General features: G+C 38.7%; 1 protein-coding gene across 1 annotated transcript in view; it reads left to right on the top strand.

Moving 5' to 3' along the window:
• The window catches only part of unc5da (unc-5 netrin receptor Da), a 263,938-nt gene that overhangs the window by 210,223 nt on the left and 31,043 nt on the right, over positions 1–22,672 (top strand). The window contains exons 5-11 of the mRNA XM_065244172.2: positions 213–393; positions 4,393–4,560; positions 7,666–7,830; positions 8,923–8,958; positions 10,928–11,116; positions 18,464–18,868; positions 19,729–19,813. Of these exons, the coding sequence (XP_065100244.1) occupies positions 213–393; positions 4,393–4,560; positions 7,666–7,830; positions 8,923–8,958; positions 10,928–11,116; positions 18,464–18,868; positions 19,729–19,813 (1,229 nt within the window). The remainder of the gene's footprint in view (positions 1–212; positions 394–4,392; positions 4,561–7,665; positions 7,831–8,922; positions 8,959–10,927; positions 11,117–18,463; positions 18,869–19,728; positions 19,814–22,672) is intronic.

Below are 22,672 nucleotides of genomic sequence, written 5' to 3'. Positions count from 1 at the left end.
GTGTTTCCTTTAAACATGCTGTCATTGGTGATGGTTTGTGAAGTTTGAAAAAAGGTTACCACAAAAAACCTCTGTACCCTCCTTTTGATAATTGCTGCTTGCTGTGTCTCGCAGTTCTTCGCTCTGTGTTGGTTGGATTGACAGTAAACTTTTAAGAAGTTATCATTAAAATGGTAAGTTTTAACCTGTCAAATCCTCTGTTTCTTTTTCAGGTGCATTGGCTGAAGAACGAAGAACCGGTGAGTTCTCTAGACGATGTCAACATTGACACTCGAGCTGACCATAATTTGATCATCAATGAAGCAAGGCTATCCGACTCCGGAAACTACACCTGCTTGGCCAGCAACGTTGTTGCTCGGAGACGTAGCGCAACTGCATGTGTCATTGTGTTTGGTATGGGAAAACTGATTTGTTTAAAATATTGTTTGTGCCAGTATTTGATACATTTCAGATTTAAAGGCTACACTCTTAAAAATAAAGTTTTTTGATTAAAAGGTTCTTTGGGGAACCAAAAATGGTTCTTCTATGGCAACACTGCGAACAACCTTTTTAATAGCCTTTATTTTTAAAGGTGCAGTCATAGACTGTAAAAAAATATAGATGTAGTATCCATGATGTCACTTATAGGTTTGTGAAGAGCTTTTTAGAAGCCAATAGTAGGCGCAGCCTGCCGTAGCCATGTTGGCCAGGCATCACCACGCACTTGCGGATAATCGAAAATGTTTAAAGTGGGGGGCGTGGGTGAGCTTAGGTGGCTGGCTTAACTCTTTCTGCGCCAGTGTTTTGAGAAAAAAAAGTTGCCAGTGAGCGCCAGCATTTTTTATGATTTTCACAAAAGTTTAATGTCTTACAGAAAATGTAACACATAAACATACAATATATCAGATGTATATATATTTGATGACAGAACAAAACCTCTGCTTTCAAAAAAAAATAATTCACCCGCTTCACATATTTAAATAAACATATTATTTTCTACTGTAGTGTTGGGCGTTTTTAAATGGAGGTCTATGGTAATTGACTCCCTTTTGGAGCCAGCCTCTAGTGGCCAGTCGATGAATTGCAGTTTAAGTCACTTCCGTATTGGCTTCATTAGAGAGATCGGAAGGTTGCCCCTCGGGTGTAATTGAAACTGTTTTTCTTAAAATTTTGAGAACAAAAACCATACGTTTCATTAAAACATTTAAATCCCACAAAACTTTTGATTTTGTGTTTATCAGAACGTGTCAAAATTTGTCATGCTGCAACATTGAACCGCCCATGCATTTAGTCAACTTCACCAATAGTCAAACAGATTACAAAAATGATCACCCATAAATCATCATTCCACCCCAACACCAACCCTCTTGATTTTCGAAATCCTCAATAATTCATTACAACAGACCTAATATAGAAATACAGCGTTTTATTATTTTCCCAGACCTGTACCTGCGTAAGTCCATCACTTAGATGCCTGGTATGGGTTCGATTGTCTATTTTTGTCAACACATACGTATAATGAGTTAATGATTCTAACACTCCCTGTGTGTCCAGGTTTTCCACGGTGTAGGGTACATTAGCCTAACTGACACAATCTCCTAGTGTTTAGTCCTCAATATTTTAATGGATACTGTTGGTGATATAGTGCTTTCGCTTACTATGTGTGACTTCTAAGATTCAGTCCGAGATGAAGGCTAAGACTGCCGGCATCTGAGTCAGATTAAGCACACTAAAAAACTTTGACATGAGCTGTCAGATGCAGGCGGGCCTGATTGAGCTCTAACTGAATGATCCGCAATTAACGTTTAGCAGTCGGCATAGCATCTACAATTTAACAAGACTCCCGGCCGTCCTCAAGGCTCAGCGTTTACAAGAGAATTGGCTTCGATGCTTTGTCGAGCATGAATCATATTTGTTTGTTGGTTTCTGTGTTGCTATACCCTAGCTGTGCTAACTAGATGATGCACTAGGGTTGCCAACCATCCTGTCTGATGCATAATCGTACTGTATACATAGCAGTCTGTATGACACAGTTTGACAAGCTTTAGTGTTTCGGTTTTATACAGGCATCAGTGTTAAAAATACAGATTACAATATGAAACAGAACTATTGTGTGAGATGAACATCAGAACATAAAAAAAATAATAATAAATAAATGAATAAAAATCAAATCAAATCAAATCAAATTAAATTAAATTAAATTAAATTAATCCTCCACCTCTTCTTCCACCTCATCCTCTTCCTTCACCTCTTCTTGTTGCTATGGTAATTAAAAGACCCAAAAAAATGACACTTAAAAGTTTAATTGTTCATCTGTCTGTTCATGTTGAAATATTTATAAACAGTTGCTATTCTCTAGTGTACTCATCTGCAAATTTAGAAAGTAAATTAATAGTGACAATGCAGCATGACTTTAAAATTAATTTTACAGAAGGTACAATAAAGTCATGTGTCACTAAGTAATCTGATTACATCTGATATGAAATTAACACTTTATTTAGTCAAGTAGTGAATGTATTTTGATTTATATACACACACGCACACTGTTGCTGTTTTTGTTTTATTATTTATACATTGCCTACTAAAATAAGAAGTTGGTGCTTACGTTAGGAAAGGAGAAATATAAAATATCTCTTTGTCAAAAATAGCCAATATTTTATGGTATTGCTGTCCAAAAGTGCATTATGTAATTCAGTGTACTATGTTTAATCCAATATTAAGTGTCAAACGTACAGATGTGAGATCTTTAGTAGTTCCTGTAGCTTAATTGGTTGAGCATTAGCAGCATAAAAGGTGATGTCTTCGATCTCCAGGGATCACACATACTGATTAAATTTATACCTTAACGCACTGTTACTCTGTTTGGATAAAAGCATCTGCCTAATACCTACATGTAAATGTCTTAAACTTAAATAGCATCTGATATGTGATATAAGCAGAGTGTTTTTCCAACCCTTCATCCGTCTGATAGGATATTAGCTGTTTATTATGATTTTAAAATGTATCTGTCCATTCTGTATACAGTATGCATCATGTATTCATTCATAAATCCATCATCATAGGCATTTGTTTTTCTCATTAAGTTCTCAGTATGGCTGTCCGAGAGATGTTTTTTGAAGTCACTGGCAATATTCATTGAATCTAATATAATATCGGTATAATCCAATTGAATCTCATACACATACCAATTATATGATCTAGTCAGCATTTCCCGCTTGAATAAACGACAGAGACACCTTTACATAGAGCTGGGTGCTTTTTTAAGACCTGTAGCCAAGTAACAAGGTTGTGCATCATTCGGAGTGAATTGAGAATGTCTTAAATTCCAGTTCAGTTGCTGATTTTCGGTTAAATTTGTACTGGACTCATAAATATGAAATGCATTCATATTTTTGCAGTTTGTAAATTTTATTACCATCTCTGTTTGAAATGTAACATTTCAGATTACTTTACAGTATATGTGACACTAGACCACAAAACCAGTCATAAGGGTTAATTTTTTGAAATTGAGATAATCTGAAAGCTGAATAAATAAGATTTCCACTGATGTATTGTTTGTTAGGATAGGAAAATATTTGGAAGTCTTTAGCAATACATATTACTAATGATAAATATATTTTGAATATATTTACAGTATGAAATTTACAAAATATCTTCATGGAACATAATCTGTACTTAGTATGGGGAGAAACGGGACGAAAGTAACGCGGGAAGAAAGTAACGAAGCGATTTTCTCCGAGCCCTGATACATTTGCATTCCAAACTATGACAGCATCTTGACACGCAACTCTTGACAGAGCTGACAAATATCACATTATTTTTTTCACTGTTTTGCACATGTAAGTCCAGAAAGCCATAATAACCATAATAAGTAAATTTTTAAAGCGTCAATTTTCCCTAGAATGCGTTGTCTCTCGTTTCATGTGTTACAGTACTGATCAATCTACAGGTTATTTTAGTACTACTTTTAGTATACCTTCAAATAATAATTATGTATCTAACTTAAATTAGGTGACCTAGAAATGCGAATAAACTGTTTCCATTGCCGTTTTGTGAAATACACCTCTACCGATTTGCCTAAAAAACACCTCATGCAAGTGTAAAAACAAATGTTTGCCAAAATGACTTGTTTGCATTGGCCGTATTTTCAATATGCAATGTCAATTTGAAGGTTAATGGAAATGCATCTTGTAATTGTGCAGCTTTAAATGATAAATGTAATTTTTGTGATTTACTTACAGCATAAATATGTTGATAGTTCAAGAAACATTACATGATATATTTGATTTTTTTCTGAAGAACTTACAGTATCTTCTATTTAAAAACACATTGAATAGACATTCGCTGTCAGGGTTGTGGTCAAACCTACTAGCTAATGCTGAACCTCACCTCTCTTTTCTCTGTTGACTGCAGTGAATGGTGGGTGGTCATCCTGGACTGACTGGTCAGAATGTAACACTCGCTGTGGGAGAGGAGTTCAGAAGAGAACACGGACCTGCACTAACCCTGCACCGCTGAACGGAGGAGCTTTCTGTGAGGGAATGTCTGTTCAGAAGAGCAGTTGTACCTCTCCCTGTCCAGGTCAGAGGATACAGAGCTTTCAGCCAATAACAATGAGCTGAGAGGGTGGTGATGAGAGAGAAAGCTTGGGGATCTCAGAATAATACAGATCCTGCATTGCAGATTGCATGCAATAACAAACAAACAAGGTGACCGGTTTGCTTGAGTTGTAACAGCACTAAAAAGTGTGTACATTTATTCTCATAATGTATGTGTTCATGTAGGCCCACAAATTTGTTATCAACACTTGTTTAAAATTGTAAAAAGTGTTTAAAATGTTAACATACATAAAAGAAGCCAAGCTAATATAAAAAATTTAATAAATAAATATTAAAATTGAGGTTAATAATAGAATGTGCATTGGCAGGCAACTCACAGACCCTGGGCGGGAAAGCAGTGCCCACGCGCACCATGGAGACCACTGTCCTAGAGTTTTGGTCTCAGGCTTTAAGAATAAATGCTAAGTACACCATACCTGCCACCAATGAGACTTAAACCGGCAACCTTCAGGTTGCAAGCCTCACACTTTAAGCTTTTGACCACAACTGACCCCTTTTAGTGATTTGCTCTCTATTTTAACGATCTAAGCGCATTGTCTAAAGCGCACGCTCTAAGAGCCGTGTCTAATTTCACTTTTGCTAATTTAACGACGGGAAAAATGGTTTACGCGCCAAAGCGCACAACCTAAAAAGGGTTGTTCCTATTCTCCTAATGAGTAATGAGTGTGTTTTGGGCGTAACGTGCAATAAACCAATGAGAGTCTTATCTCTCACCATCCCCATCATCAGTTGCGCCTGGCGCCATCATGCCTAATCCCAATTTAGAAAGCGAAAATTATAAACTGAAAAACTAAACCGAGGAAGAAGACCACCAGTTTAAGAATAATGAAATATTAATAGTTATATTGTTCTGTGTATGTACCAAGTAACTCTTATATTTGCGGGCTGTAAATTAAAGTGGGGCTTATTCCCCGATTGTTCTGTGTATGTACCAGGTAACTCTCATATTTGCGGGCTGTAAACTGAAGTGGTGCTTGTTCACCTCTTGTTATAAATGTTATAGGGTAAATACCATAAACATACAGAATATTGTTATTTTTATTTTAAAACAACTTATTTCAAAACATCTTTAAAACACTATAATTAAGCCAACACTATTATCACATAACTTTTATTTAAAATAAAAAGTCATGACAATTTTTCATTGTTTTTGCGGCTTGGCTTCCTCTGTTGGTGTTCTTGTCCACTCGGATGATGAGTTGATGTCGTCTCACAAATGCTGTTCTGCATTACATATAAAAAACATAAATGAAAGCCTTCAGTAAATGTTTCTTCACTGTGCCTTGACAGAAACATAGTTTTCTGAGCCAGTTACGTTAATAACTTTAGGCTAACTTATATGCTAGCTAACCTGCTACCGTTAGCTGGCAACTTTCTTGAAAAAACATTGTTTGAAATGCGTGAGTCATGTATTAACAAAACCAGTCACCTTATCCAGCATGCGGATCCTGCTCACATCATCCGCAGCCGTACTCCACAGTGTACCACAGTTTTTTTCTTCAAGACTGATAATAACTGTTTTAAGTATTTTACATAGAAAGGTAGATTGGTCTAATTTATATCCAAATAATAAGACTGATTAGCCCTAAATAATTGCTAGTTAGTTAGAATCATTCTTAAGACGCAGTCTTAATGTCACGGCTATGTTTATGCAACCGGTCACAGGTTTTACTTGGTCAATGGCGTAGTCTATTTTAGCAACGCGCCAACAAAACCCTAACCCTAACCCTACCCTAACCTAACCCTAACCCTAAACGTGAAAATGATCATTGCGCCAGGTTGAAACTAGCAAAAGACACTTAGCGCAATGCATATTGTGCGAGTCCTGGTTCTTGTAAATATCACGCCTACATGATCATAATAATTGATTCATCTATAACTTATTTGACCGTAATCAAATAATCAGAAGTTAAATCGATTAAAAATAAAATTGTTAGTTGCAACCTTTATATCTCCTTTCCAACTAAGTAAATTGTAAAATAAACAGCATGTCATTTTTCCCCACATCACAAGAGAATGTACTAGTGTTGACTATCAAAGGTTTAAAGGTTTCCCTGGGTTAGATACAGAATTTCTCTCTTTTATCTCCCCAGCACGACACTTTATGTTAAAACCCAAAAGTGCATTTTGCCAGCAGATTCAAGGCTGGTTGGTCAGTCAGGCGGTGTGACTGTCTCACTGCTGTGCCTTGTTAATTAAACATGACTTTCTGAACACATTGATGGCTAATCCGTCTGTCTGGGAGCCTGCATTTAAAAAAGGACTTTGACAGTATGTGCTGAGCTTGAATTGATCTTAGTCGCAAAGGCCTCTCGAGTTTTACAGTTGATATGTCTCTGCTTTCAATTAATGTGGCGCCTACCGTCACACTCCGAGACATTCGGTTTACTGTCTAAAGCGTAATGCAACACTCCTCACAGCCAGAGAGAGCAATCAATGGAGATGAAAGGGCGTAAGTGTGCATACATAAGTAAAAATATGAAGGTAACAGAGAAAGTTGTAATTACAGTTTAGGAAATCAAGAAAAATGAGCGTTTGAAAGAAGGATACAAAAGGGAAGAAGAAAAGGAGAGAGTTATCAACCCAAGCGCACTTACTCCGGCAAAATTTATGGTTTCATTGAAAGTGGCCATCAAATGGGAACCACTAGTCACGTTGGGGAAAAGTTATCTGAGGAGGGCACCGGTCGCTTGGTGACGAGAAAACCTAATCTCCCTCTCCAGCCCTACTCAATTCGGCTTCCTCACTCAACAGACACACGCAAACATGACATTTGCATTTAGATTAGCCGCAGACGACATACCAGCAGCCCATGGAGTTGTTAAGAGACCTGGAAAAGTCTGATGGAACAAGACAAAAGTAAATTGTCTTTCGCTTTGGTCAGAGACAGAACATTGAGAGGGAAAATCCTGGATCTTAAAAGACCACACGTGGAAAAAGAAAGAAGATTTGTAAATGTTCTTCAAGCTTTGAGATTTCCATCCGACAGAGGGTTGTTTTTTAACTGTATACATGAACTGTACCGTGTACATGCTCTATTGAAGGTGTGTGGATTTGTGTGTAATAGTGGATGGTGGCTGGGCGGAGTGGACTGAGTGGTCTGCATGTAGCTCTGAATGTGAGAGACAGCGAACCAGGGAGTGTACGGACCCGGAGCCCAAACATGGAGGTAGACTGTGCGACGGAGCCGCCCTAGATACAGATAACTGCACCGGTGACCTCTGCATTCAAGGTGGGTGATCTTGACCATTATTATGCACTTCACTATCGCTATCAGTGTCTTCATAATTACTATGACATCATCACAGACACATCATTATCTCAAGAGGTTACAGAAGTGAAGTCATCCCAACACTACTATCATCATCAATGTCATATAATCTGAATATACTATCATCACTACCATTTCACCATTAATTCACCCACGATCACTATTAATCATCACTACTACATACTACCATCATAATCACTCAATACCATCATTATTACTAATGTTACCACTACCAGATAATACTATCAGATAATACTAATATATATTATTAATATAGCTAAATGAAATGAAATCACATTTGGTTGTTGTAATACTCTGAATTTAGCCACTATCAGTACCGCTGTGTGCTAGTGAAATGTTATGGGTTTGTGACTCTTTGTTATATGGCTCCTCCAACTTCCTCAGTGTAACACGGACACGGAGCAGTAAAAATCATCCCGCTTTTGTTTAGATCAGTGGAGACAAGTGCTCCATGGAAAGCTGTCACCGGCTGAATGAAACCAGTCAGTCAAACCCCCAGACGAGCAGCTCTTGACAGCCTGTTTTGTAATTCCTTAGGAGAGGCAGAAATCTTCTGTTTTAATCCTCCTCGCTCATCATCCTGACAGTTCTTTAATCAATCTTTCCTGCCTCCATCCCCACAGGGAGGAGGATGCACCATCCTCTGCAGAGAGTCTAAAGCCCAACGGTGATAGACATCCCTATCAGAGACCAATTTCCTCCATCTAATACACACACACACGCTGATGCATCTGTAGAATTGGCCTCCGTGTGTAGACGTGGTGATCTTGTGTAAAAGATTGGACAGGGATTTCACATTACATGCCTGCCATTGGCCATCACACATATGCAGATCTATCTTTGGACCGTTTGCTCGGTACTCCTACGTAATTTTTGAAATTGAGCGTGGAGGATTATGAAGTTCCTGAATTAGTCACCACACCACATGGGCATTTCCCATCTCCTGATCCTTGCATCTTCCAAACACCATTCAAAGTGTTGTATATGCATGAGGATTTGACAGGTGTCACAGGTATGTGTCTGTCTTTGCAGATAGGAAGCTGCTCCACGACGTGAAGGTTCCTCAAGGTGAGTTTACGAACTTTGGTTTCATCAAGTCATTTACATGCATTATGCAAGACGACTATTAAAAATGCTCGCAGGTGTATGAAGTATGATGCAATAATGGTACATTGCGTCACAGTCATCCATCTTAATATGTTCATTCGCACAGTGTCTGCCCGTTTTGAGTCACAACTTTATTGCAACCTTTATGTAAGCTCAGATCTGCACTGACATCATTCGACATTTGATTCAAGACCTGCGGCTGGTTTCATCAAACCTGTTCAGTTAAGAAAATAATTTTAATAAGTGTATGGTCATAATAACTATGTTTCTTACTTAAGGGATTTGTCTGCTGATGATTACTGTACAATAGGTTTTCAATCATTATCTAGTTTTCAATTACAACTAATGTATTCACCATCGTTGTCATAATCACTGCTATAATCACCGTCATTGTCATCACCGCTGCTGTTATTACAATCGCTGTCATGCATTACACTCAACTTCTGCATTATTTGAAAAGCGACTATTAAAAATCCTCACAGGCTTATGAAGTATGATGTAATACCGCCACATTGCATCACAGTGATCCGTCTTAATATCGCCGTGGTTACAGCATCTGCGCAATTAACCCCTTTTACTGTTATCATCATTTTGAGTCATGCTGCACAAACGGCCTCATTGCAACCTTTATGTAAGCTCCTATCTGCGCTGACATTATTCTGTATTGGGCTTATGACCTGACAATTAGGTTTTCGGTGAATCATCATCATCCGGTTCGCCATTTGAAATAACCTGGAAAACTAACATTTTAAAGCCAGCATTCAATGTGCTGACTCAACATCAGAACGAGTGCTGCATCAACAGTGACGCATCAGCGATTAAACATTTTCAACAAGGAACGTCAGTCCTCATCATGAATACAACTTAGCCAAACAAAACACACTAAATGTCACATCAAATGAGAGTTTCCGGAACAACATTAACCTCGAAATGGACAGAAATCGAGTTATACAGAATAAACAGATGTTTTTGTAAGTCTCCTGCTTTGTTTTTTCTTTACCAGAGATATATAATCTCACAAATGTCTAAATAGAAATATGAAAGTGTATCCTTTCTTTGAGTATAAAAAATACCTTATTTCTTATTATAATATTAGTAATTTGCATTTGCATGGGAATTGCATGCACAAATCTTAAGTAAACAAAGTCAATAAACCTTTTCTGAACATTTTGTTTAAAGACTATAAGAGAGGCAAACAAAGAAAGACAAATAGAGAAAGTGTGGGTTAAGAGCAAAGTAGAACAAAAATAGAGAGCAAATACAAGAACAGAAGTGCATAAGGGATTCATTAGCCTGTCAAACTTTTCCAAAGCTCCCAATTAACCTGCACTATTCGCTGTTAGTACAGCTCCAAATGTTTCTGGCTAACGTTTTCATATCCGCAGGCCCGACTTTAAATGTTCAGGAACGACACTCTTGCTTTCTTTGTGCCGTCTATTGTTGACGGTGTCATGGTCGAATTGTTTGCAGGAAGAAGATAGGGCTTAATCACTGCAGATGAGATAATATAATGAGCTCTGTTGTCCTCATTTCCCAGCGGATGGCGTGCGGTTTGCAGTACAGATTTTACAGCGTGAGTGTTCGTGTTGAGAGTCAGGTGCGCAGATGAAGGCGGATTGTAATTGCCGTCACTAGAGGATTTTCATTAGTGCTGGAGGTGTCTGGGAATGTGGGCGCAATATAGAGAGCGACCTGTGATGAAAGTATTTTATTGTTATGTAATTTCATTGCTTTGTTTTATGACCGCGTTGCATCTGTACATCGAAATGAGATCCCTAAGCTGTATGATAGCCATCTGAACACACAAAAAAGCTAATGCTCTTATATAACAATTTTCAAAGAACCGCAGTCATTTTGCTTGGAGTCATTTTCTTAATGTTTGTTTGCTTGTCAGTGTGTTTCTCTTCAAATTGATTTGCTATTTTTATAGCTGAAATGGAGACCAATAATGACGTGGCCCTGTACTCTGGGCTGGCTGCCGGTGTGGTCACTGTGGTCATACTGGTCATTGCAGTAATGCTGTACAGGCGAAACCAAAGCGAGTATGGCGTTGATGTTATCGACTCGTCTGCGCTGACCGGAGGATTCCAGTCTTTCAGCTTTAAAAGTGCCAGGCAAGGTGAGAGAAAACAACCTTTTATTAATACAGATTAATTAATAAACTGATGATTTATTTGTTTTTGAAAAAATACATTGCTTTAAAAGCAGCACTGTATTAAAAGCTCTGTATTTATTTTTTTCTTTTCCACAATTTTTTATTTTATTTATCTATCTTTATCTATCTGTCTGTTTGTCCATTATTTTATTTTATTTTATTATTTTTAGTTTGATTGATTTTTATTTATTTACTTACCAAAATAAATGGTCTGTAATAGAGGTCTTCTCGGGTCCAAAGAAATACCGGAACCCGACATGTTTAAATATTAATTTTTAAAGAAAGACCCGACCCGAGACAAACCCGAGAAAATTAGACCCCAGTCCGACCCGAACCAGTGCCATTTTTTTTTACCCGACTGGACCCGAATGTAAACGGCACTGAGGTTGGTCTCGCAACCAATTTGGCGAGCTGCTCCATTTGTTTTACTTTGTTATCTGAAGACGACACTCAGGTACTGTAACCTACGTTAAATCTACGTTACATTTAAAATTGACTGACATGTCTGTCTCAACAAAAATCAACCTACCGCCAGCCACACAATGTTGCAGGCGTTCTTGGCAAACAGAGGAGAGGTTTGAAAAGGACATTGACGCACACACGCGAGAGTGTTTGGGTTTTCAAGATCCGATGCCGCTAATATTATACCCGACCCGTGTCCGAGGCACATGTGAAACTTTAAGACCCAAACCCGATCGGGTCGGGGGGCGGACCTTGGGTTTTCGGATCAAAGTGGACCCGTGAAGACCTCTAGTGTGTAGTAACCTTGTCTTACCAACTGTAACAGTGTTGAGCACCCACCAAAATGGTCGAGCACCCACGGAAAATGGCATAGATGCTCAATTTATTTTAATCAAAAAACGCTTTTACAATTTCTGAGGTTTTCTGATAGGTGGAGCTCGCGAGTTGTAATGTCTACAATGCTGAATAAGGTCAGCTTCACATTTGGTGTGTAAACCCCACAGAAAATGTGACCACGTGCCACTTTCCTTTCTCTTTACGAATTGCTCGGGCGCTCCCGTAGCATCTACGGTTGCTAGGCAACCTAAGCGTCGCGTGACATTGTGCCGAGCACCCACTAGCAGATAAAGAAATTGTAGTGGGCAGCGTTCCGACATGTGGTGCTTTCGCACTTTCGACGACCCAAGTTCGATTCCAGCTCGTGGTCATTTGCCAATCCTATACCCCTCTCTCCTCCCTGTACTTTCCTGTCCTCTCCTCAATCACTGTCAAATTAAAAGGCAAAATGGCTAAAAAAATATAACTTTAAGAACACATGCAGATACAGTCTACTTGCCAAAATCTACAATGAAAGCGATAAAATAAGCATTCGCTTTGAGTCAGATCAGGTGGCAGTAAAATGATCTCGGATCAGACTCTTAAACTTTCCTTAGAACATTCTTTCACTCAACTGTGTTTTCTTGTCTCTCCACGGCTCTAAACGGAGCTAAAGGGTGTACGTTGATTTACTTTCCACATCTCTTCTCTCCGTTGGCCCGTCTGCCGCCCCCAGAAAAGAGATTGATGTTGATGGAGGAGTACAGAGAGAGCAGAGCACTAGTTCTCTCTTGCTTGTCGCGTCAGTAATAGGGCCCGTTCATAGTGCTATCACTCTCCCCGGCCCACTAAACGCCACCATCACAACAGACACACAAACACACACGCCTATCACCAGATGTCTCCACTGGAACATTCAAAGCGCTTGTTGTTGAACCAAACCAGCACAGGGGATTTAATAAATAATAAAACATGATGATAAATGGGGAAATGGATAAAAGAGATGGATGAACAATCGAGTAAAATTATTAATAAACTGAACGTGTCGCTTTGCTCACCAAGACATGGCAAACTGTTGAAATATGGTTGCAATATCCGCGTTGCCCGGCGACAGATATTTTGACAGCGCTGTCAATTCACATGCAGCAGGATCTCAATAGACACTCAAATCAAGCATCACAACCGTTGTCATGGAGATCAAAACCTTTAGCCCTGCGTGACAGATGTCGCACATTTAGATGTGCAAAGGGAAAGGGTTCAAGTGCGATCTGCAGTCTGTCCTCTGGGGCTTCAGTCCAATCTGAGAAAGAGAAAATGACTCCCTCTCGCACCTTTTTCGACGCCTCTCTTAGGGAAGAGCTCTCTTTCAGCCGTTGCTTTCTGATGAATAAAACAGATTGAAGATTGTGTGTGTGTGAGAGTGAATGTGACACATTTTTGTGATATGTCAAAGCTCCCATCACAGCCAATGTTACAACAAGTGGAATCACTTCACACTACAGAAATGGGAGCTGGTTGCAATAATCTTTGTGGCTTATAGTGTTGCAGCATTGTCTTTACATTTTATTTGAGAAGTAGAGACATGTCTTTATTTTGACTTCATTTTTGTCTCTCTTTTTATTTTGACACTTTTATAGAGATTGTACACAATGTGTGCCTTGAAAGCCTTTCTGTTTGAAGTGTTATAAATATTTGGTGAGTTTCTTTAAGTTTGAATCGGTTACATCTAAAATAACCCAGCAGTTGGGTTGAAACAACCAAGCATTTGTTAATTTTTAACCCAGCAGTGTGTTTTTTCCAATATTTACTGCTTATTACACAGATATTTACCTCATAAGTAGTAAGTAAGGAACATTAAATATTGATTTTAAATATTTTATTTGCTTGTTTTAATGAATGCAGGCCTTCTTTGTTTATTTTTGGTTTTAAGATACTATAATGCAAGACGTTCAATGTCACAAACCTGCTATTTGGTTTAAAGGGGACAATTCACAAGACATTTTTAAGAGGTCAAATACATATTTGGTATCCTAAGAGTACATATGTGAAGTTTTAGCTCAAATATAGATAATTTTACTATAGCATTTTTAAAAATTACCACTTTGTAGGTGTGAGCGAAAAATTTGTCATTTTTGTGTATGTCCTTTAAAATGCAAATGAGCTGATCTCTGCACTAAATGGCAGTGCTGTGGTCGGATAGTACAGATTAAGGGGCGGTATTATCCCCTTCTGACAAGGGGAGCCAAATTTCAATGACTGCTTTTTCACATGCTTGCAGAGAAGGGTTTACCAAAATGAAGTTATGGGTTGATCTAAGCACTGGGGACCCAATTATAGCACTTAAACATGGAAAAAGTCAGATTTTCATTATATTAATTTTTTGTAAATATAATGTCATATATGTAATAAAGATTTAATTTATATTAAATTTTTGTGTAATATTAAACTGTTCCTGTCAAATTGATCTGCAGCATCCGGGTTACTGTCTGTTATTAGTTTTAAGCGGTTATCTGGAAATAACAAACCTGCAAATGTCGCGACTGGCAAAATAGAATCAAGCATTGTAATAAATCAAGCCATGTTATAACTAACATTAATGCCAATACAACCTTATTGTTAAAGGGACACTGCACTTTAAAAAAAATTAAAATAGGCTCGTTTCCCAGCTCCCCTAGAGTGAAACATTAGATTTTTACTGTTTTGGAATCCATTAAGCCGAACTCCGGGTCTGGTGGTACCACTTTTAGCATAGCATAGTATAATCCATTGAATCTGATTAGACCATTAGCATCGTGCTCAAAAATGACCAAAGAGTTCTGATATTTTTTCCTATTTAAAACTTGACTCTTCTGTAGTTACATTGTGTACAAAGACTGACAGAAAAGTAAAAGTTGAGATTTTCTAGGCAGATGTGGCTAGAAACTATACTCTCATTCCGGCGTAATAATTAATGACTTTGCTGCTGTAACATGGCTGCAGCAGGCGCAATGATAATACACAGCCCCGGAAAATAGTCCCCTTGGTAACTTTTAATAGCAGGGGCCTTTTTCAAGTTTTAAAACTCTTTGGTTATTTTTGAGCGTGATGCTAATGGTCAGGGGCGCAATGAACTGTTTCAAGGGGGGTATGCGAGACAAAATTTTGGGCCCCTTTCTTTAGATGATTGTTTGATTTTCATACCATAATGTGTAGCTATAGAAAATTACTCAGTTGAGTGCGTTTATTTAATTTTACAAGTCGCATTTGCACCTAAAAATAAATGCATGAAGCAAAAAAAAAGATTTAGGCTATTCGAAAAACGAATACCATTTTAATCTGGAATGGCAGAAAACATTCACATGACTGATTTTAAAGAGATAACTAAAAGAAGAAGAATTCATGGAGATGCTTTTCTGAATATATGGAAATCTATGGAAGACGCTTTGAAAGTCGCGCCAGTCGAGTTTTCTGTGCGGTTTTAGAAGCGAAATGTGTACATTTATGTTTAGCCTATAATAGTTCATTCTTCATATTGGAAAAGTGCTTAGCGCCACGTCAGGGTCTGAGCAGACGTGCGCACTTTTGCTTGTCTGATTGCTGCAGGTTTTTGGAAATATAAGCCATTCTTGCTGTTTGAAATTGGGTTTAAACATTGACAAGCGCTTTTTATATGTCTGACATTAATTACGCATCGTTTAAAGGCGGAGATCTGAAGCGAAATGTGTACATTTATGTTTAGCCTATAATAGTTCATTCTTCAGAGTTCAATTCAATTCATATTGATGATCTTATAGTCCATTTAGTCCATTTAAAAATGTTCTTACAAACCGATTGTATTCATCAGAAAACACCAAATAACTTATATTCTCTTTATGTCGTTGTTCTCTGTGCGTGTGGTATGTGTTTCCCGCAACCCCCAAACGCGTCCTCCGCTCATGACAAAAAGCGTGGCCGGCAAAAGTTTTAAAAATTAATATGACGTTGATTTTTTTTTAAGTGTGTGCCTCGCCCACACACGCCCTTAGCCAGTGACACAGAAATTGCAAAAAGCACGATCGGCTAAAGTTTTACATATGACGTTGATTTTCAGTCAAAAGCATGCCCAATCCATAATATGATTTTGCACATCCAACAACAACTGTATTATTACAAAAATAATACTGCATGTTTTGGCATTTGATAGCATATTGCAGTAGTTTATATTTGATGCACGGTGTTCTTTTTAATGTACTTTTTCTTTAATATTCACAACACTTATCAACAAAACATTCATTAAAATTAAGAGACTAATTATATTAAACGAAATTTATTTTAAGCAAACATTTAAAGCAAACAAAACTTAAATTAAACTCGAAAATTATGTCTTATGATTCACTCTATTTTTACCGTTATATTAGCCTTCAATCCATTACAACGCCCCATATATAGCGTTTAAAATTACAGTCTTAATAATCGGTCTTAATAATACAGTCTAAACAAAACAGTAACAACATTACAACAATATTTAAACAAAACAATTCTTAAACATAAATATAGAACAGACATTCTCTATTCGGATACATGTTAAAAACAATCTGATATAGCGTTTATAATAGCTGTACTAAGGGCTAAACCTCCGTTGCAAACCTGAATAAAAATGAATCACTTTCACTTTGAAAATGATGCGCTGTCACATTAAAACCAGCTCTTAGTCATTTAAAATTTAACTCAATTACAATGGCTAAGACAATTCTCCTATTTCATGTTTATTTAATAAAGATTCCACAATTGCAGAAAATAATATTTTTAACTACGCCTATGAAGTAATTGTCCGTCTTAGAAATGCAATGGCCTATTTTTCAGCAGTCGCTATCCTAATATTTCCTTAAATAAAGGCCTTGCTCTCCTTTTGTTTTAACACAAATATTTTAAACTTTTCATGAAACAAACAGTTTACGGATCAGCATGAGCGCTTTTTAGTGGCATGTGAGATCTTACCTTGAAATGCCAAACAGTAGGGCTTTCGACTGTTTGTGGTAACTTAAAAGAATTGCATAGCAAACCCACCAAACTGATCCCAAACCAAAATGTTGCCTACCCACCCATATCCATACCAGGGGCCTCATTTATAAAGCGTGCGTACGCACAGATTTGATCGTAAAGTGTGCGTAGGCGAAAATCCACGGCAAAGTCCATATTTATAAAAACCGTCTTTGACGTGGAAAAGTGCTTAGCGCCACGTCAGTGTCTGAGCAGACGTACGCACCTTTGCTTGTCTGATTGCTGCAGGTTTTTGAAAATATAAGCCATTCTTGCTGTTTGAAATTGGGTTTAAACATTGACAAGCGCTTTTTATATGTCTGACATTAATTACGCATCGTTTAAAGGCGGAGATCTGAAACTGCTCGGCTGCGCGCACAAGTTCAAGTTCATTTCTGATTTATAGATTTGAAAGGGGTACGCGCGTTTTCTGCGTGTACGTTCGGTTTATGAATCACACGTACGCATTTTTGTTAAATGATCGCAAGATCAAATTTAGGATGGTTTTTACGCAGCATTTTATAAATGAGGCCCCTGCACAATCAAATTAAAAACCACCAGAACCGCCAAATATGTAATTGCATCTACAAGGTCATGCTTGCACGCTGTTTTAAAAAGTGTCTCAATTTTACTTATCACAAAGTCATTTACATTAGTTTTATATTCATTTACTTTACATTTTACTATAGTGTTAATAATTAAACGTGTACAACAAAAAAAAAAAAAATGGAAAAGTGATGACGGTGGGGCCCCCTAGCGTACTCATGGGCCCATATGCCTTGCATACTCTGCACCCCCCCTAACGGCGCCCCTGCTAATGGTCTAATCAGATTCAATGCATTATGCTAAGCTATGCTAAAAGTGGTACAACCAGACCCGGAGATCGGCCAAATTGATTGCAAAATGGTTAAAATCAAATGTTTAATTCTAGGGGAGCTGGAAAAATAGTCTAATTTAAAAAAAAGTGGAGTGTCCCTTTAAGTGTTACTATTTTTTATTAACATTTTTGACAATATAAAAGTGTCATCATTTATTGGTGTAGCACATCTAAAAACACTGGCATCTAACAGTGTGTTAACTTCTGAACCAGCCAAACCCCGACCTCCTGGTTTGAATTATCTGAAAAAAAAATAACAGCTGTATTTTCTTATCACTTGGCCCATGCAGACTCCCAAGTCTTTTTTTCCATTTATCTGTAAAATTGGATTCAAATGTGTTAAACATAGCTCAAAGTACTGCACTTATAGTGGTAACAGAAAGCATTACTGAATTATTTAATATTCAATAAATATTTAATATCCACTAAACAGTAAATGATTTAATAAATAAACAAGCAAAGGGCAGCGGGTGTGTACAACAACGATATGTTTATGTATCTAAAAAGCTTGCAGCAGAATTTCAGAGGCTCGGATTACCAAGACACAGTGCTTTGTGTATGACAGGCCTACAAAACTGATAATGGTGTACTGTATAAGTTAAGTACTAAAAACAAATCCAATGCAAAGTGACATACATAGATCATACTTTCTCTTTCAGGTAACCCTCTATTAATGAACTCATCCATGCAGCCTGATCTGACCGTGTCACGGACTTACACAGGCCCCATTTGTTTTCCCGACTCCATGGAGAAGGAGCTTATCCCCGAACCGGCACTGTTCGACCCCCTCCCTGACCTCAAAGTCAAAGTTCACAGCTCCTTCATGGTGTCCCTTGGTGTGTCCGAGAGAGCGGAGTACCACGCAAAAGCCCCTTCCCAAACCTTTCCTCGTGGCGTGGTACAGGAGGTTGGAGGAGGAGGTGGTACGCTGGGCGGGAGGGGGAGGAGTCAGCTAGCTCCCGCCCAGCCAGCGCTGATCACCAGTATGTCAAGCGGCAAACGACCACTCAGGGCCAGCGGGGTGTTCGGGCACGGCGGAGGGCGACTGGTGGTGCCCAATACAGGTTAGAGACTGACCTTTTGTGTGTGTTTTTATGCAAACTGTAGAGAGAGATCACACAAAAAATCTGCAATTTAAAACCAACACTGCAGTTGACGGTCTGAGTCTGTCTACAGTGGAGGTTTTGAAGCATTTTATGTGACAGCTGGATTTCACGTGCAGGCCACTTGCAGAAATGTCCCATCACACCCATTTGCTTCTCTTTCTGGTTCATATGCATCATCTCCAATGGTTATGTGGTGTTTTAAAGAGATAGTGGGGACAGCACCTGGCACTTGAGAGTGAGGGCAGCTGACAGAGGCAGACAGACCAGCAGGGCAGCATGGATACAAGAATCCCCAGGGTCTCTCTCATTCTCTCTCTCACTCTCTCTGTATCTATCTCTCTCGCTCGCTCTCTTCTACACACCTGTCAAATGCAATAAAGAGTCTTGACAGCCAGGCAGAAGTGTGTGAGAAAAGTTAGAGGCTAGTGCATCTGTTGAAGCATATTGAAGCCCTTTTAAAGATCTTAACAGGCGAATACTGACTCTAACAGCTCTACCGGCGCCTTATCACACCTCACAAAGCCGGTGTGCATGTGCTCAGCCTTCATGAGGGAGGTTTAACATTGATTTTAAGAGCACATGCTGTCGTACAGGAATCCCACAAGAAAAATGCTCTGCCGTTTCATGATTCAGGGCCAGCGCTGAACTATTTATTCAACGGAAAAGGCTTCTGGGAAATTAAGGTTGTTTCCAGAGAGGAACTTTTGTTTGTTCCAGTTGAGCATCTAAGTCCCATTCAGTCATGTTGCAGGATCATATAAATGGTTTTGTTTTGCAAGTGTGTGTGATTGTGTGTTATACCTCTTATCTTTGGCTAGGTGTGAGTTTGCTGGTGCCACAGGGCGCGATCGAAGAGGACACAACCTGGGAACTGTACATAAGCATTAGCCAGCAGGACTCCAGGTAATATATCCAAGAGAGTGACGCACAAAACACAAGCTATTCAAGTTTTTCTCTCTCTCAGGCACAAACTGAACCACCTGTCTCTTTTCTGTGCTGTCCTGGACTGGTTTTAGCTGGTTCGGTGGTTGGGCCAGATTGGTCTTAATGGTTAAGCAGGGGATTAGTTAAAATTAAAAATTAAAATTCTGTCATCATATTGGTCTCTCTTGACCAATTACAGTGAATGAAAACTGAATCTATTAAACTTTAAAAGGACACAAAACACAAAGGTATCATAAGAGTAGGGGAGAGTGGGGTAAGTTGTCACATGGATAAGTTGTCACACTGTTCATAATTCCAACACCAGAGGCTATATCTCAAAAATCAAATAGCCACTTTGTGTGACGACTTCTTCTATAGACGGTTTCAGCAGTAACAACATAAACAAGCAGCTGCCGTGGTCAACGCGTAACTTCCGGTAAACTCCGCTAAGAATAAATAACAACAAATTACTTTAAACATAGTTTATTTATATAACAAGCAAAAAAAAAACAACACGTAGATTACATAGGAACCAAAACATTTATTTTCAACGAGGCATTTGTTCAAGAGTTCAGTTTAGCAAGTAGTCAGACCGTTAAAAAAACGAAATCGCTCTAATCTGACGTTAGCACAATTTTCTTATTTTTTTCCTTTAAAAGTAAAAAAATGAACTTTACTTTTTATGCAATACAACTTTGTTAGGTATGAATGTTAAAAATGATTATTTTGCACAAAATAGAGACAACATGTCTTTTGATACTTAAGCTGACGTGCCATTTTGAGCTAACCCTGAGATTTAGCCAACATTGAAACAAATGACTTTGGGGCAAGTCGTCACATGCTTTTCACACTGAAAATAAACGTTTTTGAAGATACACATGCAATGTGCCTTTTAAATAATTAAAATATTTACTTAGGGGGTACTTCAAGTAAATAATTTTGCTCATGGGGGTTCGGCTGACAAACCGTTTGAAAACCTTTTGTGTTCTTGGGCCCTATTTTAACAATCTGAAACGCAAGTGCGAAGCGCAATGCGCAAGTGACTTTGTGGGCGGATCTTGGGCGCTGTTGCTATTTTCCCGGCGGGAGAAATAACTCTTGCGCCAGGCGCAAATCAATAAGGGGTTGGTCTGAAGTAGGTTCATTATTCATAGGTGTGGTTTGGGCGTAACGTCAAATAAATCAATCAGAACGCTATCCAACATTCCCTTTAAACGCAAGGGCGCAAGTTCCATGGCGGGTTGCTATTATTATGACGGATTTACCAGGCGCACGCCAGGAGCGGTTCACAGCCGAGGAGACCGACGTTCTTGTAAGAGCAGTCAAAGACAGAGAAGTTGTTTTGTATGGGGATAGGAGAAATCCGCCCAAATCAGCGTAGGTTAAACAGACTTTAGAGAAAATAGCCACAATTGTCTCATCAGCTGGCATCCCCATCGTTGTGCCAAGCGCTAAAATGATGTCAGGAGACGGGGGAATCCCAAGCTTGCCAGCATAAATCAGGCACGCCGTGTGATGGGAGGTGGATCTGCCTCTGTACACAGATCTGCATCCACCCTCACCGCTGAAAGGGTTTGGGGGCTTTGAAATCGGACCCAAGAAATGCAAGCAAGGTCCAACCCCAAAGTACACTTACAAATCAAGTTCATATACATTAAGGTTTCTTATGAAAACATTTTAATTATTATTTACATAAAATAAACGTAATACAGCCACACAACAAACTTATGAAAATATTTTAATCGTTATTTGCATGAGAATTTTTTAACGCAGCCACACAAAATAAATAAAAACTATCACCACAATGCTCACCACTATGATTCCCCTTATCTCATGTGTTAATATTTTTTATTGTAGCAATTTATGATTTGCAAAAATAACTGTTGCATCTGTGTAGATTAGATAAGCAAAGTGTGTGCGCGTTGTGCATGCTATACATTATGGTCAAGCATGCGCCCTTAAAATAGCATAATGAACCACGCGCAACGCGCCACTGACTTTAGACTATTTTTTTTGGTCAGTGGCACAATTGTTTTTTGAAACTCCAAAATAGCATCAGGGATGGTTTGCGCCGGAACACGGCTCCTTTTTTGCGCTGAACCGCCCAGGGAGCGCAAGTTCATTCCCTAGTTTGCCGACGTCTGTCTGTGGAGGGAAAAACCCGCTGTGCGCCGGTGCAAAATACGAATGATACATGCGTCACTGACAAAGTCAATTGCGCTGGGTGCAAGATAGGGCCCCTTGAGTCAGTACAGGTTATGAACAAAATGATGGTGAGTAAATGATGATACAGTTTTCACTTTGAGGTAAACTACACTTTCACATGCTGGTTCTACCCTCTATACATTTATTTATCTCATTTTATCTTCTTGTTTGATCTTACCCTTGTGAGATCCAGCAGCTTCTGGCTCAAGCTGCAGGAATTTTGTTTTAGAGGTATCTCCAGCTCTGTATGTTAAAGGCAGCTAGGTGCGACTGAATCTACTGGGGCTTATTTAAAATAGTGTACCTCAATAGTGTTAGTATGCTGGACCTGGTGTGAAAGCGACGCTGCTTGACGCTGGGGTGAGTGGTTAAACACAGCTGAGTCCAGTAGGTTATCAGCCAGATGTGCCAGCTTGTCGCAAAGGGGAAAAGATGGCGGCTGTAAAGCAACAGCACAACAAAGCAGGTGTTCGATAAAAATGGGATTCCACCTCCATCAATTCATTGTCAGTTTGTTTGTCAGTCAGTTTCATTTTGTACCAGTCTAGTTTTTTCAATCGAGTCTCTACACACATCACAGCTGTACTTAGCTGGTGTACCATTCACCCACAAATGAAAATTTGGTCATTTATT

This window comes from Paramisgurnus dabryanus, chromosome 18 (assembly GCF_030506205.2).
Source record: "Paramisgurnus dabryanus chromosome 18, PD_genome_1.1, whole genome shotgun sequence".
Lineage (NCBI taxonomy): Eukaryota > Metazoa > Chordata > Actinopteri > Cypriniformes > Cobitidae > Paramisgurnus > Paramisgurnus dabryanus.
This window is presented reverse-complemented; position numbering and strand designations above follow the sequence as displayed.